Genomic DNA, 17,389 nt, shown 5'->3' with positions numbered 1-17,389 from the left:
GCATATCCACATATGAGGGTCTTGTTCCCAGATTTTACTGCAGCAGATTATTTTCTCCTCCTTGCCAGTTTCCCAGCAGCGTGTTCCAAATTGAGGAAAATGTGTTGATGAAAAAAGGCTTGAGTGGCATTCAAGGGCAACGCAGGCTCATTAAAATGGTTGAATTACTGGCCTTCATCAACTGCTCTGTGGCTGTAAATCTCTCCCCGGGACAGGATAAACGAGGCTCTTTCACTCTTCTAATCTGCTCTGGCTTGTGTCATGGACACCCCCTCCCCCCTGCCCCCATTACTTCTCTATTCCCAGGGAGAATTCCCAAGTCTTTGTAGGATCCAGCCTTAGTAACCTCAGCCTCTTCAGCCTTATGAGTGATCACAATAGATGCACTTCCATTAATGCAACACTTAACATAGGTGCAGTCCTCTGTTGCACTTCCCATTTGCCCTCTCTGGACTTCACAAACACGGTTAATACATTGAAAATAAGAGGATTATTGGACCTGAATGCATGCTTACTTTATGCCCCCCCCCAATCATAAAACAGTTTGTATCAGAAATCTCGAGTATGACCTAGAAATACCTTTTAGTATGGTAGGAAAATACAGCTCCATTGTCAGAGGGGAGGTCCAAGACAACAGGTCATTTTTGTTCTTAGGATCTCACTGGCTTGCTTCAAACACAAGGGCAAATTGTACCTGGCATCGCCTCAGGCTTTTGAGCTTTCTCCTGACTTCTCACCCTCCTTCCCCCGCCTCACCCGCACACATGACCAGGCAGTTGGAGACTTTAGTTTTCATAGCAGAACCGGCTATCATTCAGGATTCCAAACTGGGAATAAATTGTGGTTTGGAATCTTGATTTGCAGGGCAAGTGCAGACCATAGTTTGCTAGTTCAGATATACTGGCAAACTGTGGCTTGCTCTAAACCCAGAAGTCAGGTTATTAGATGTACATGACAGGGAGGGAAAATCACAAGCCCTGGAATCCAATTATCACTGCATTCATACATGCATATATTTATGTGGAAACAAGCCTGTGTGAATCAGAAATAATCCTATATTCTGCTCCTTAATGCTGGAGCAGTTCCCAATATATCAGTGGTGCTTTTTTGAAGCTAGTGAAATTGGAGGAACCACTCCCATCCATGAAGTTAATCTTCATGCAGTCACAGGCGTATACATAAGCCTGTGGTTGATCCTGTTCAGGTTATTGTTCATCTGCCACCTATTTAAACTGACCGTTAGAGGTTGAGTGGAGTAGCCTAAGGTGTTCCATTCCTTTTGGAAATAATTGCGGACTCTACTTGTACAAGATGAAAAAGCCTAAGGAACAAAATTGTCTGCCTTCACAATCAATTGATAGGAAATAGTTTATATTTTAACATTTTAAAAATGCACAGATCTCCATAGTGGGCTTTAGTTTTTGGATCATGGTATTGGGAAGGGCAAGAGGTCCTATAGGTGCAGTTCTGTAAGCATGTCAGACCCTGTAAGCACAGGAAGTCCCTGAACATCTGCAAAGCAGATTTGAGAAGCTTTCCTCAGCTACTCTACATTCAAAAGACTACTTTTGCATTTCTGGTGGCATGGTAATTTTTACCCCCCTCCCTAAAAAAATGTTTTAAAGCTTCAGTTCCTGTCTCTTCTACCTACTGCACTTACTCTGTCACCGTTTAGCTGATCCTTGATACTTACATCCAGGTTTGTTGCTGCTGAAATGGAGGACCCTTTCCTGTCTAAAGCATACTAAATGCATTTCTTGCACAGGATCCAAACATGTTCCTTCAGGAAAGCAATTGCACTGAAGGAGTAGAGCATTTCTCAATACTCAAGTTGGTCCATTTTCCAAAAAGCAGTTCTTTTCTCCTCAGCTAAATTCTTACAGCAAATACTTTGCGGAATGCAGCAGTTGTGTGAGTGTTGCAGACCTCCGGGGCATGCCCATCTGCAACTTAGGGAGCACAAATGGCAAATTCAACAGGAGTCTGTGGCACTTCTTGACAAGAGCAAGAGGGCCTGTGGATTCAGCTGTGGTGTAGTCAGGCCTGCTCGCCTGCCTGCCTCTCCAGTACTACACTGCTGTTTGCTTCCCTGATTGGTAGACCTACAGGCAAAACCACAAGGGAGGAGATGGGGTTGCATTTCAGAGGCAGGAGAACAGCCGTGTTGTTACAGTGACTGGGTTTTTCAGTCCCAGACTTCAGAGGGGGCAGATGAGGGCATGAAAGACCAAGGGAAAATGTGGGTACTAACTTCACACTTCACAGCATGCTTACTGCTTCCATGGTAACAGAAAAATGAGGGGGCCCCCTATATTTTACAACGTGTATGCTTTGGGTAAGAGTGAATCTGTACATTTTTCTCTTAAACCAAAGGCTTTTTTAAAATCCTAGATTATGTGGGTAATTTTGGATATAATTTGTAGCATGCTTTGAAATTGGCTGCTGCTGTCCTGTCATGTCTGCCCTCCCTTAATTCAGTCCTTTAGGGTGCAGAATGGTTCTTCTGCACAATAATTATAGTTCCCTGGTTGTGATGGAGCCATTGTCATGAATTAGCCTTGCTTTTCCCTTTTCTTTTGTTGGTTCTAGTAATCTGAATAACTGAATGGGGCTAATGGGCTAAGCACTGAAGCAAGAATTCTCTATAGATTTTCCCTCAGTCATTGCAAACTACAATTATGCCCCATCAGAGTTTAAACCTAGTTTGTTCCTGTGTGTCTGCATGCCCCGGCTCCTCCCTCGTTCTCCTTTAGCGTGCAGAGCTTGATTGAACACTTCCCAGCTTGGTCAAGTTCCAGTTCATTCAGATGTCCAAAAGCAGGAACCCCATGAACTAGAGTCTGTTTACTCCACGCAAACTAGGATTCTAAGTCTATTAGTTAGGATTTTAAACCTTGATTAGTGTCCCAGCTTGTGTGGGGTAAACAATGCCAATTCACAAAGGCATCACAGTGGATTGCAGTTTGAGTAAGCCAAGAAGTGTTCAGTCAAGTTCCATGCTGCAGAGAAGGAGCATCAAGACTTATGTGTGAATACAGTTGGAAAAACTGTGTTTGTGCCCAGTCATGGTTTAGTTACAGCTTATTGTGATGTCTGAAGGCAGCCTAGGGGATTCTAAGCACGCCTTGATTTTCTCTGTCTCTGCCGTGCATCTGTCACTTGAGGATGATCTTACTGATCTACCTTGCAGGGTTGCTATGAGTATTACAGAGAAAATGTATGTGGAGCATTCTGAATGGTCTAAAACATTATGTAAATACTAAGTGTTATGTTCTAATCTCTTTCTGTTTTACAGCAACTACAGCAGATCGTTTTTACAGAATAGACCGTGCACAGGTGAGCTCCAGTTTGCTTTCAGGGAAAGGCGAGAGTTGCTGCATGTGCCTCTGCAGAAATGCATGTGTGTGGAGCCTGTACCTTGGTTTCCATTACTCTAGAATGTTCCAAGCTTTGTGATTTTATTGATGGAACAAAGCAATTTGGTGTTGAGGTCATTTCATTTTATTTCATTTTCATTTATTACATTTTTATCCTGCCCTTCCCGCATGCGGGCTCAGGGCACTTCGCAACAAGGGCACCAAGTGCCAAATATAAAACATTAAGATCAGAATAGAAACAACCAATTAACATTAATAAAGTGCTCCATTATATTCCCTTTTTCATAGGTTTCCTGCAGTCAGAAAGTCCTAGACCTTTTCTTGATGATCTTTTCCTTTTCATTCTTGATCCACTCATGTGAAAGCCACGTTTAGGGTACAATGTCACTAAATGTGTAGAGAAGAATGTCTGGGAAATGTAGGGAAGGTTTGTAAAGGCTTCTTCATTTATTGGGACTGCAGTAAACATTGTGGTTTGTGTCTCCAGTGATTTTTTCCCCCATTTCTTTACACATATTGCATTGGAACAAGCAGTACATTTCCAATATCAGAAGAGGGGGAGGGTGATTTTCACCAAATTTCCTCCTTCCCACCACAAAACTGAAGTTCACCCTTTAGAGTGTTTTTGAGAGTCCCAGCTCCCTCAAACAACTTTTGGGTAGCATTTCTAGCTGTAGTGAGGGGGGGGGGAGCAAAAAATTAGTCCCATTCTGATGAGGCAAACCCTTTCCTTCAGTGGAAATTATCACTAAATCTAACCTGTTTCTTTCTCAACCCTTTAGAGTATTTCACAAGTCACAGATGTAGGCAAAAGAGCTGGAGTTCTGTTTTAAATGCAGTTAAAAACTCCAGATTCTGCAGTATAAATACAATAAGTAAATGCATGATTATGCTTTCATAACATAGACAATTTGTACCCTTATACTTAGCAAAAATACATAATCATCTGCTGGTTTTATTTTGGGGCTAGGAAAGTTTTGGTTTGGCTCTTCTTTTGCTGAGCAGAAGCACAAGAGGGGGACAAATAATCTCATATAAGCAGAGAAACTGGGATTGACAGGTATACAAAGTGGCGACCCCTCTCCCTTCCGAAATCCGCACCCTGGAACACACTCTGTTTTGCTTCTCTTAAGGAAGTAATATAATTCCATGTCCTTCCCCATCACCATCAGTTTCTTTCTTAAAATGGAAAACGTCTTCATTCTCTAGATTTTGGTCAAGTGGATGGATTTCATGTTAGCATCCATACTGCATATTCTATGGTAGTACAGAGTGTGTACTCTAGTAAACCACATCTATTACTGAACAATGTGGGTCAGTGGTTATACCACTTCTGTACACTCAGCAGCTTCAGATGTGAACTCATGACTGTATTTAGGTGTCACAACAAGGAAACATTCAGCTAAAGGTGTACGTGAGCCAAATCTGTTTCTGTGCTGTCATACACACTTCCCTCCTGCCCCCTCCTTTTCTGCAGAGAGTCTTGGTAAACTCACTCTGGCCGTCTATGAGAAACATGAGTTAACTGGGATGAATTGTTGGCACGTCATGTCTGAATGTATAAAACTTTCACTATGGTTCCAGAAAGATCATTTCTAGTCAGATGTCAGTGCTTTGTATCCTTTTCCCACTATCAGTTTTGAAAAGGAAATTAGTCAAAGAAACTAGTGTCAGAGCACGTTCCTGACTAGAAGATGAATGGCAAAGTTGGACATGGTATGTTAATCCTATCTCTGAAGTGACTGACATATACTTTTCAGGAACATCTGAACTATGTGACGGAGATCTCTCAGGATGAGCTCTTTGTGTTGGACCCAGAGCTTGTGCTTACCCAGACCGTGGGCACGTCTCCTGCCATGCCCGACCTTGTTGATGTGCCCTCAACACCCACAAGGCAACACCTTGCTGTCCCAACTTCATCACCATCCACACTAGTTTCCAGGTGAGGTTGTCTGCTTGGGAACTGGAGGTGACAAAGGCCAGATTAGCTTGTGGAAGGACCCAAGGAAGAGCAGAAGGCTAGCTTAAGAACAGGTGCAGAGTGGGGGATAAATTTAAATGGGCAAGCACTGACTACCTCGTCTGGGGGTGTTGATTTGTTAGGCTATCTACATCTGATCTGGTATACAGCTGGTCACTGAATTGAACTGAACTGGTCACTCTGACATTGTATGAAGCCAGGATTGTAGTTCAGTAGTGGCATGCTGATATGTGAAAGGGAGACATGAAAGCAAGACACAGCTGGTATGGTGTGATAAAATAAGTGAAAGAACACCAGGTAATTTCCTTCCTGGCCCTTTCAGGCTAGGCAGATAGGCCCATACTACATGCTACATTTATACTACATGCTACATTTAACACATGACCCCAACAGGGATTGGCAGCAGGATGTCAGCTGTGAGTCCCCTGTAGGGACTCAATTCAGAAGTGCCCTGGAGGCCTGATTTGGATTGGGACCATGACCTGGGTGGAGAAGGGCCTCCAGCCTTTGTCCTCCTGCACAGTTTTCCCAACCCCAAATGGCTGGAGGTGAGGAGGCTGCATATACAGCATTCAGTAAATTTGCAGCCCTCTAGTGGGGCAAGTAATGTTTAGATTTGAGAAAACGGTGGAGGAGGACACAGGGAGGGAAGGCTGGAGCCCCTCCTCCCCCGTGCCACAGTGTCAGCACAAATTGGGTCCCGGCAGACAAAGCTGCCGAGATCCACCATGGGGCCCCAGACAAGGATTTCACCTGGGCCTCCCCATATCCCTCTGATTCAAATCAAATATCAAACAAAAAAGGCACTTGGCTTCCTGATCCCATGAATTATAGAATAATGGTTATAAAAAAGAGGGGGATTGTATTATTACATAATAGATTTTATTTAATGTATGGCTTACACTGTGCAGATGCAGTAGGATATGGTGCAAAAAAAATGAGCAAGTAGGATCCGAAAAACTTCTCAGCCAAGGGACCTAGCCAAAATACTGAATTGCACTATAAATTAAATACAGATGAGATATACATTACCTGGGAATAAGCCCCAGTGAATGAAGTGGCACATCAGTCTCTTTCGAAAAAGTACTTAACTGAAAAAAATAGTTTAAACATTTTCTGCTCAGCCCAAACAAAAACTCTTGACAATGTAAAGATGCTTAATGGGGAAGGATTGGGGGAAATATGAAAAGTCAGTCATATCCTCACTGGAGAAAGGAGGCTGTGGTGTTATTTTTTACAGTGGCACAAGATTCCTTTTTGGTTTAGCCACAACAGTCTAACATGGCTACCCTTTTAGGATCGGCCCATACTGTGGTCAGGGTTCACAGCTACTGACTCAGTTTGTGCCAAGATTTTACTAGGGCTTAGTCCAGGAGTTTCTTTTCAGTACTGAACCTGGTACCAAGCCCTGCAGTAGCTCACTGCTTACCACCTTCCACTGTGAAAAGTCATTCTCTGTTTTCTGTTAATTAACCAGTTTTTAATCCACAAGAGGACTTGTTCTTTTATCCCATGACTGCTGAATTTACTTAGAAGTCTTTGATGAGGAACTTTATCAAAAGGTTACTGGAAGTCTAGGTAAATGACATCTACTGGGTCACCCTTGTCCACATGTTTCTTCACCCCCTCAAAGAACTCTAAAAGATTAGTGAGACAAGATCTTCCCTTACAAAATCCATGCTGACTCTTCCTCAATAACTTTTGTTCATCAATGTGCCTACTTTCTATCTTTAATAACAGATTCCAGTTCCACCAACTTACACGATATCAGTGTTACTGATTGGCCTATAATTTTCTGGATCTCCTCTGGAACCTTTTTTAAAGATGGTGGGGTTCTATTAGCTACCTTCCAGTCCTTGGGAATAGAGGCAGATTTTAGTGAAAGATGGCATGTCTTTGTCAGAAGGATCTACAAGTTCACATTTGAGTTCTTTCAGAACTCTTGGATGTATGCCACGTGGGCCTGGTGATTTGTCAATTTTTAATTTGTCCATCAGTTATGGGACCTCCTCTCTCATCACCTCAATCCATCTTAGGTCTTTCAGCACCCCTGCTGAAATTGGGAGTTTTAGAGAGGGCAAGCATCTCCCATCTTGCACAGTGAAGACAGAGGCAAAAAATGCATTCAACTTCTCTGCCATTTCCCCATTATCCTTTAGTAATCCTTTCACGCCTTTGTCATCCAAGGGCCCTGCTACCTCCCTGGCTGGTTTTCTGCTTCTAATGTATTCAAGGAATTTTTATTGTTGTTCTTTATGGTTTCTGCAATATGTTCCTCATAGTTCCTTTTTGCCTGTCTGATCACCGATTTACATTTAATCATTCTTTATTTGTTTTTTATGGTTTTTGGAATATGTTCCTCATAGTTTCTTTTTGCCTGTCTGATCACCGATTTACATTTAATTTGCCAAAGCCTGTTCTCCCTTTTATTTACCTCATTTGAACTAGCCTTCCACCACTTAAAGGAATCCTTCTTACCTTTTACTGCTTCCATTACTGTGTTTGTTAACCATGCAGGCCCTTTTAAATACCTATTCATACCTTTCCTAGCCTGCAGTATGCATTTTATCTGAGCTTCCAGTATTGTAGTTTTAAATAGTCTCCAAGCTTCCCAAAGAAATCTAACCCTCCTTACCTTTACTTTCAATTTCTTCTTCACAAGCCCCCTCATTTGAGATAAGTTACCCATTCTAAAGTTAAATTTGGCTGTGTTGGTCTTTTTGGGCAACTCACGATTTACATAAATACTAAACTTAATAGCATTGTGGTAACTGTTCCCAGCTAGGGCTATCATGTTTACATCTCTCACCAGGTTTTGGGCATTACTTAGGACCAAGTCCAGGATCACCTCTCCCCTGGTAGGTTCTGTGACCATCTGCTCCATGGCTCAGGCACTGACCTAATCAATGTGTGGGTAGTTAAAATTACCTATTATGACAGTTATTTCATCTAGCTGCTTTCCTTAATTCTTTTGCTGTTTTTAAATTATCCTCAAACTTTTGATCTGGTGGGCGGTAATGAACTCCCAGAATTAAGTTTCCTGTTGGGTCCACTATTGCCACCCATTGAATTTCTGTAAACGAATCTATTTCTCTTACATTCTCAATTTTACTGGACTGTATACCCTCTCTGACATACAGAGCCACTCCACCTCCGACCCTTCCGTCCCTATCCTTCCAATATAATTTATATCCAGTAATCACTGTATCCCACTGATTATCTTCATCCCAAAATGTCTATGTTCTCTTCTGACACTAAGCATTCTAGCTCCCTCATTTTATCTTGGACACTTCTAGCGTTTGCATATAAACATCTATAATTCCCCAGACATGTTAGGCCTGCAACCTTCTTCCTGTGGCCTCTAGACCCTGTCAGGCAGTCAGTATTGTTTGTCATCCTTTTGGTGGCCAATCCTAATCCATTTCCATCTAGAAGAGTTACAGCTACCCCTTCATTTCTTAGAGATGAGCCATCCCAAACCAGAGACATTTCATCTCCTGTCAGCTTTCCCCCAGGATTTAGTTTACAAACTGCTGTGCCACCTTTTTATTTTAAGTGCCAGCAGCCTGGTTCCTTCTTGGGACAAGTGGAGGCAGTCTCTTTTGTACATGTCTTGCTTGTTCCAAACAGCATCCCAGTTCCTAAGAAACTTAAACTCTTTCTCCCTACACCATCATCTTATCCACTCATTGAACAATAAGAACATAAGAGAAGCCAATGTTAGATCAGGCCAATGGCCCATCCAGTCCAACACTCTGTCACACAGTGGCCAAAAATACCAGATGCCATCAGGAGGTCCATCAGTGGGGCCAGGACACTAGAAGCTCTCCCACTGTTGCCCCCCCCCCAAGCACCAAGAATACAGAGCATCACTTGCCCCAGACCACGAGTTCCTGTCTATACCTTGTGGCTAATAGCCACTGATGGATTATGCTCCATATGTTTATCTAATTCCCTCTTGAAGCTGTCCATGCTTATAGCCGCCACCACCTCCTGTGGCAGTTTCCAAATTTGTGCCTGTCTAGTTTGCCCTGTGGGTGGAAAAGGCAACACTTCTGAGAAGGCTACCTTGGAGGTCCTGCCCTTGAGTCTCCTGCCTAGCAGCCTACATTTTTCCTCTAGTACCACACGACTACATTGCCCTACATCATTGGTGCCAGCATGTACCACAACCACTGGCTCCTCCCCAGCACTGTCTACCAGCCTATCTAGACCGTGTGTAATGTCCACTACCTTCACACCAAGCAGACAAGTCACTGTGCAATCAGTATGCGGGTTCACAACCCATCTGTCTACATGCCTAAGGATTGAATCACCAGCTACCAAGAGCCCCTCCCTCCCTCCCTCCCTGCCCAAAGATGGTTCCTTGTTGCAAAAGGATACCTGTTCACCAACTGTAGAAGGGGTTCCTTCTGAGGGAACATTCCCCCTTTCTTTTTCATAGTGCCCTGTTTCCCTTGACTCTCATGCTACCTGACAGTGGCAGGGTTGCCATTCCAGAGTGAGACAGATCTAACAAGTTACCGAGAGTCTTATCTGTGTGCCTAACTGACTGTCTCTGCTTCTTCAGGTCAGCCACCTTGGCTTCAATGGTACAAACACATTCCTGAGAACCAGGAGCTCCTTGCTGTGAGCATGCACCTATAACTTCTGTTCAGCTAGCAGATAGTCATACATGTTGCAATCAGTGCAGTACACTGGATAGCACCACCTGCTGGCATTCTACCTTCATAATTGCTCCCCCCCCCATTTTATAAATTTCCTATTTATGTAGATCTGTTTGTGGAAAGTGCACTTACCCTTTTAGGGACGTGGAGGGACTAGGTCCCTGGCGCCCTCACCCTGCTGCTGAAGTGGCACATCTGCTAAACTCGCCTGTTTATTCCCTTGTTCCAGACACTTTGTCACTGGAGCTGGGTCCTGCTCATAGGAGCCGTAAATAAGTAGCTTAGATCAAACCGCCACACCCCACTGAAAGCCAGTCGCACTGATTGGGAGCTACTCAATAAAGGAGGATGAGTGAGTCAGCCTTTGGTTGCCTAACAATAGGTATTGCTGAAAGGGAGCTGTTTAGACAAGAGCTCCTTTCCTTCTCAGGCTGTCTTTTACTTCAAATGCTAATTTAATTTCAAATGTTAATTTAGCTCTTCTAGGCTTGGATTAAAAGGGACTCTAACTGAGTAGCCTCAGCCGTTACAGGAGGTATCTGCTTGTTTTCTTGTAGGGAATAGTAGGGAAAAACCCCCTCTTTAAAGAATGTGAGAATTAGCTTAATTTTTTTTAATTTAGTTTAAAATTTGACCCCGTTTTTCAATGCGTAACTGTATTTAAACTTTAGCTGCAGTTTGTTTTGTTTTCCTTTTTCTGTTACAAAAACCTGTCTAAGGTTTAGCCTTATCTGTGAACTCACTATCCCTAGCCTCTGGTATTAGTACTTTGATCTATAGGTGTAATAAAGTTCAAAAGGGGCATTAGAGTTTAAACTAGTCCTGTGCCCTCAGTTTTAATCCTTGTCCTTTGTTTGACCCTCTGTTTAACCCTTCCTGTACTGCAGTAAAACTAGCCAAGAGCCTCTGAGCTGTTTAGAACTAAAATTAGCTATACCTGAGTAGTTTGAACAGCTACAATACTGAGAAGTTTAAAATATTGGTACCTACAGATATTTTTAAACTATTTGCCTCCTTACTATTTTAACCCTTTTTCACTTAGCCTATGATACTTCATAGTAAAATTTAGGTATATATTTATGTGTGAATCAATCGATAGATAAATGCCAGTTACCCTCTCCTAGCTCATCTATTAAACTCACCTGTTTATTCCTTTGTTCCAGACACTTTGTCACTGGACCTGACACTTTAGCACTGGAGCTGGGCCTGCTTATCCCCCCCCCCACTTTAATAATTCAGTAGCTTACTTAAAAATGCAGAGGACATTTTTAAATGTCTCTGTGAAACTGAGTTAAGGACATGCACTGTAGCTTTCATAGGAATAAAAGGCTTTGCTGAATCAAACCAAAGGTCTGTCCAGTTCAGTGTCCTGTTTGCCACACTGGCCAGCCATGTGCTTCTGGGAATCCTGCCAGCAGGGAATAAAGGCAACAACCACTCTCTCATAGTTGCTCCCAACAACTGGCATTCAGACATCTACTGCATCTGAATATGGAGGTTCATGGCCAATGATGGACCTGTCCACCTCCATGAATCTGTCTAATCACCTTTTAAAGTTTTTGGAAATGGTTAATTTCACCTCTTATAGTAGTTTATTTAATAAATTAATTATGGAGCATTTAATATAATACTTCCTTTTGGTTGTCCTGAACCTACTGACAATCACATTCACTATGGATGATCTATAACAGTGAGGCACAAAAAAAAATCTCACTTCTCATTTTATTCACATCGTTTGTTCGTTTATAAGCCTCTATATTTTAAATAATTTATCTATCTATAAAAGCCTTCATACTTGTGTAAAAAAAGAGAGCAGAGGCAGCTTTCCTCAACTCTTTCCAGCCAAACTTATCCTGCCAAAAATACCCTCCATGTGTAGCTATTAAAAATTCCTGAAACTCTAGTTCATGAAAACTTCATGTCACAATAATCTTTAGTAAGTATATCAGTAAGATATGTTAGTTTACCCGTGTACCATTATCGAGCACAAAACCAGGGGCAAAATAGGATGCTGCTTATATAGTCATGCTGAATGATCACTGGGATTAATTTTACTGGCATCTCTTTTAAAAAGATGAAGTTGTTTATCATATAAAATGGAGCTTAGTGCCTGCAATAGCAAAGTTCTGTTTACAAAAGGCCAAGTATCAGGTGCCCCAACAATACAATAATAACAAAAGCAGATTACTTGAATGGTGTTTAAAATGTAATTAAAACACTTTTAATTATCGGGGGGAGTAGTTTTAACTTGCAATCTTGAATTTCATATATGCTTTAACTAAATATAAAATGAGCTATTAAAAACCAAAAACACAAGTTATTAGTAGACCGCACAAGATGGATATGTGAACTGCACTTTCTCAACAATGAACTAAATCATCTAAACCACTCACTTCAAGCTACTCCAAGAATGAAATCAGAAGAGCAATTAAACCAAAGGTAAAACAAACAACTGAGAAAAAACAGTCTCCCACAGGAAAAGTGTATTTGCAACCTACAAATAGTATTCAGACCCACCAGAAAAATACAACAGATGCTACGATCAGCAAAAGACAGAAGAGACCCCCTCACGTCAGGAGTATACCGCATACTATGCAGTTGTGGACAGGTTTACACTGGGACCACACAGCATAGCATTCAAACAAGAATAAAAGAACATGAAAGACACTGCAGACTGGGCCAACCTGAAAAATCAGCAGTGGCTGAACATAGCCTAACTCAAACAGAACACAGTATCTTATTCCAAGACACTGAAAGGCTGGGCAACACATCCAATTACCATGTCAGATTACACAGGGAAGCCATTGAAATTCATAAACATAAACACAATTTCAACAGGAAAGAAGAGAGTTTAAAAATAAATAGGGCATGGTTTCCTGTCCTGAAAAACACAAAATGCTCTAGATCTCACAATAGCACTACAGATTAGAATTTTAACAGCATATGCAAGAGAACTTCCTCAGGAAAGCTCCTCCATTAGCATGTCACAGCCTGGGGAACTCCTACAAGATAATGACTCAGCCCTACCCCACCTTTCTGAATCGATATAAATTACCTGCCTACCATTTTTCTTCTCACCTTGACACAGAGAGTACTCCATCTTTCTGTGTTATACGTCTGAGGATGCCAGTCACAGCTGCTGGCGAAACGTCAGGTCCTACAATGCCAAGACCACAGCCATACAGCCCAGAAAATCTACAACAACTATAGTCACATACTTAGCTACAGTGTTATTTGTTTGTGGTGTTTAATCCAGAAGGGCATTAACTATTCCGCATTTATACAGATCAGTACATGTAAAGAGTGGAAAGGGAAAAATCACCCCCTCTATTTTTGATAGATCAATGAGAAAAATTAACATGATGGTTCATAATATTAACAGAAGTTTGCTATTCTATTATTATGTTTTAACTTCCCAGCCACGGTAAGGATGAGAAGTATTGAAACCAAAAATAAGGATGTGGGGTATTGCCTTGCTCCAATGCTGACTTGGTTGGTGGGCTTAGCAGCATTTCCAGATAGGCAAGTGTTTGCCTCTGCCTCACTGTAGTAAAGTATCCAGCCTCTGATGACTGCTACACAGGTTATCTACCTCTGCTTCAGTCCTGTTGGGAAGCAAGGTTTTTTCCTACTTCCCCACAGCATCATGGTGCATTTATGCACTTCTCGGCTTTTCTCTGAACTTTCTCAGCCTGCTTTGTTCTGAAGCTTTGTGGAAAATCACAGTAAAGCCTAGATGGCTGCTGTGTGGGTGGGGAATTTCAGATTTTCTCCATCCACACGGTAGGCATTTACCCTGAGATTCTCCCCACACTGGCCAGTTCCTTCCTTACCGCAAGAGGCTTTAGTTGTTGTTTTTTAATGGCACTAGAATATCATTATGTTATGAGAAATATGTGTACCAGGTTCTCTGGACTCAATTTTATTTTTTAAAAATAAGTCTCTATTCTCTTCTGTTGCAGAGATATAAAGAGAAAGGCTAGAGACTTACTTTTAAAAAATGAAAACTGAGAATTTAGCGAACCCAATACATATGGGCTCCTAGAATTTTATCCCGTCCCACCCACCCTACAGTACTGAATTGGATTCCCATATGAGTGCAAGTTCCCATGGTGATCACATGTCAAATGTAATGTGTAGTTTGGACCGTAGAGATGAGTTCCTGGGGGGAAATTCAGACAGCTGAAGAGAGCTGCTTCTGAAAAGGTCTGACCTCTTATTTTTGAATCTCTTATCTCTTATTTCCAGCTCAGAAATGGGGAGCTGCCACCCCCTTAAAGGTGAGAGTTTTTTGCTCACAAGATGAGTTTCCATCATATTTTCTCTAATCTCTCTTTTCAAGTAGCTCCTTGTCACTGTTCTGTTTCATCTTCGTGCTCTTTGAGTTCCCTCTTCTTAGAGTCCCTGTGAAACATTTACCCCATTCCAGCAGAGTATTTATACACGGCCTTGCATGATAACATCTGGGGACTCCAGTAAACACAACCCACACAAGCTGTTCCCCAAATTATTTGGGATGTCTGTACGATGCCTAATGAGAGGCTGATGTGTCTTGAGTCCTAATGAGAATGGTGGATGATAAATAAAAGTAAAATTAAATTAAATACTGTAACTTCAGTTACTGTTGGAATAGTCCAGATAAGCACAGTCCTCCGTGGCAGTTGAGATTTCTGGAACATCCATCATAACTGGGTATGCATTTTCCATCCCAGAATATACTCTGGGCTGCCATCTGACAATGCTACAGTTGACATCAAACTTTACTGATCTAATCTTGGGGGTAGAAAATATCAGTGCAGCATCTGCAATAAAGTACATCCTCATATGCACACTAGTGTAAAGTGGGCCTGCTACAATTGAGCTTGCATTACCATTGCTCATGACTGTGAATCCTCAGAAGGAACAAGCCCAGATCTGGAAACAAGAAAGGTTCAGCACAGTTGGATTGAAGACTTACCTTTGGCATTGAACAGGTTGCAATTGGACATGTTGCAGTTGCAGAGGCTACAGGGGATAGGCCATGGGCCGAGTTGGGGTTGTGCAGAGAATTAGACCTTAAGTGTCTTCATCCTTGCAAAACTGAGTGCTGTAGGGGCTCTGATCAAGACATTCCTTGGGGGAGGGGGAAATGCAGCTGCAAGACTTGACAAGCTGGGTGAAACCTGACATCCATTGGCTTTGCAAGCTACTTTTCCTCAGTTCATTTACAAAGTCTGGCAGGAAATACCATTATGGTGCAGGCTTAATCTCCCACCTGCAGAGATTTGAGATGCATGGCGGGTGGGGGTGGGGGTGGGGCATGGCTGGTCTCTGCCAGGCAGCAGTGAGGGCTCCGGGAGGTGTGAGCAGGAGCCTCTGTTAGTTGAGCAAATGGAAAGTGTTTCCTGGCACTTGAACAGAGTTTGATTCCTGGAAGTGTGAGTGAGTCACTGACAGAGGCATCCCTAACCACCATCTCTCTGGGGACTCCTGCTTTCCATCTCTTCTGCTCACCCTTCCACTATATAACCTCTTCATGCTGGCCATTCATTTCCATGTGGGCTTGGAGTAATCTTTGCCAAACTCACCTCAGCTCTGCTTGAAAAGTCCTCTCCCGCTTTGACTTACCATGTGTTCTTGCCCCCCTTCCCCCCCCCATGGTTAATTCCATCATTCCCTACCCAGTCTTCTTGGATGGGCAGCTTTTGGTCCCTTCCATGCTCCTTGTTCCCACAGACTGGGGAATGGAGTCAGAGGAAACAGGAGAAGACCTCATATCTGTAGCTAATTCAGGAATGGTTCATAGTAAAAACCACATGTGTGTGCACAGCTCACATAGACACTCATGCACGCTTTACAAATGGGAAGCGAATGGCAATAGGAAAGAATGTTGAAATGGAGCTACCAGCATACTCAATAGGAGCTGGATTAGCACACATCATGCTTCTTTCATGATAAATATCAAAACATGGTGTTGCACACATTCTCCATTCTTTCTCTCCCTTCTTCCAGACTCCAGACAGCCCCAGTAAAAACTCACTGCAACAGGCCCAGGCAGCTGAGATATTTGTGGTCAGTTTTGCAAGAACACTCAACTGCCTGTTTATCGCCTGGACATGTTAGCAGTCTGATGCAGCAGAGGATGGATCTCTCTCTCTCTAGATCCCTAAAGGACATCACCCGTGGGTTATTAAACCAATCCATGTCTGTGCCCAGTGCGGTGGTCTGGCCAGAATCCTTACACTCATGCACACATGTGCCTTCCCTCTACCCTTTCTCCTGCTTGGTTTTGTAATCCTGACCTATGTCTCCTCCTTGCAGATGATGCTTTGATAGATGCTGCCAAGAATAACGATTTCCTCAAGGTAACAGCTACCATGTGCTAAACCCCAAGTGCAGAGCTGGGGAAGGGGTGGTGCCCTTTGTCACAGCATTGCTGCCTTCCTGCCTCCCTCTAGTGTTGAATACGATGTGTTGTCAGCTTTACATTTGCAACCCCTTAGCAATGCCAGCCAGATGTCAACTTTACCTGTAGGCTCCATCACCAAAAGGCTGTTGGAATTTCCAGGTGCAACGTCCCCTATCTCAGACCTCCAGACTTCGTGGCAAGAGAGACTATGTAGCTAGATGGGCACACTGACCTTTCTTCCTGTGTTTACTGTTCTGCCACTGTCCCCTTTGAAATGTAGATTGTGTTCTCAGGGGCTTTTTCCCTTTCCTTCCGTTCTCTCTCAGCGTTGAAGATGAACTCTCTCCCTGCATGCACCAAGAGAGAGACATGTGGTCCTCTCTTGGCACCATGAGGCAGATGGCCCTCTTACCATCTGCTTCCATCCTTTAGCTAGTAAGTTAGTACTCTATCCTATGTCTGCTCTTTCCTATCCAAAGTGTACTTCTGAAATAAAGAGAGAAGTATTTCTCTTCTAAACTTGCAACGTGACTCTGTGTAGCTTTGTAAGCTGGGTGACCTGGTAAAGTGACGCTCTTGCGTATGTAGATTTATTTAAGCATTCTGCTAACTAGTGGTAACTGGACTAGCCACACCAGTTAACCCCAATAATGGCCCCCCACGCACAGAGTACTGGATTCCTGTGAATTGTTGCCCTTCCTATGCCAGGTGGATTTCCTGTCAGGCTTACCAAAAGAAGTCATCTATTGCAGTCAGGATGGTACAAAGGCATTTTAGCTGCTTCCATAGAATTGTGTTGCATATCCAGTCTAGACAGCCTGACTGGAGAATTCATCAAGGGTTGTTTCTGCAGGTCAATGCCCTTTTGAATGCATCGACAGTGAATCTCATCTGCAAAATCTGCATTGTGCCATGCACCCATCCCACATCCATCTGCACTGCAGTTAGGAGTGATGTTGGTGCAGGGCTGTTATGT

At 42.8% G+C, this 17,389-nt stretch overlaps 1 protein-coding gene across 1 annotated transcript in view; it reads left to right on the top strand.

Moving 5' to 3' along the window:
* DGKZ (diacylglycerol kinase zeta) overlaps positions 1-17,389 on the top strand; it is a 135,650-nt gene that overhangs the window by 108,484 nt on the left and 9,777 nt on the right. Inside the window, exons 25-28 of the mRNA XM_015407559.1 lie at positions 3,296-3,336; positions 5,138-5,319; positions 14,274-14,305; positions 16,326-16,369. Coding sequence (XP_015263045.1) covers positions 3,296-3,336; positions 5,138-5,319; positions 14,274-14,305; positions 16,326-16,369 — 299 coding nt within the window. The remainder of the gene's footprint in view (positions 1-3,295; positions 3,337-5,137; positions 5,320-14,273; positions 14,306-16,325; positions 16,370-17,389) is intronic.

Source organism: Gekko japonicus, unplaced genomic scaffold (assembly GCF_001447785.1).
Source record: "Gekko japonicus isolate JY-2015 unplaced genomic scaffold, Gekko_japonicus_V1.1 scaffold84, whole genome shotgun sequence".
Lineage (NCBI taxonomy): Eukaryota > Metazoa > Chordata > Lepidosauria > Squamata > Gekkonidae > Gekko > Gekko japonicus.
This window is presented reverse-complemented; position numbering and strand designations above follow the sequence as displayed.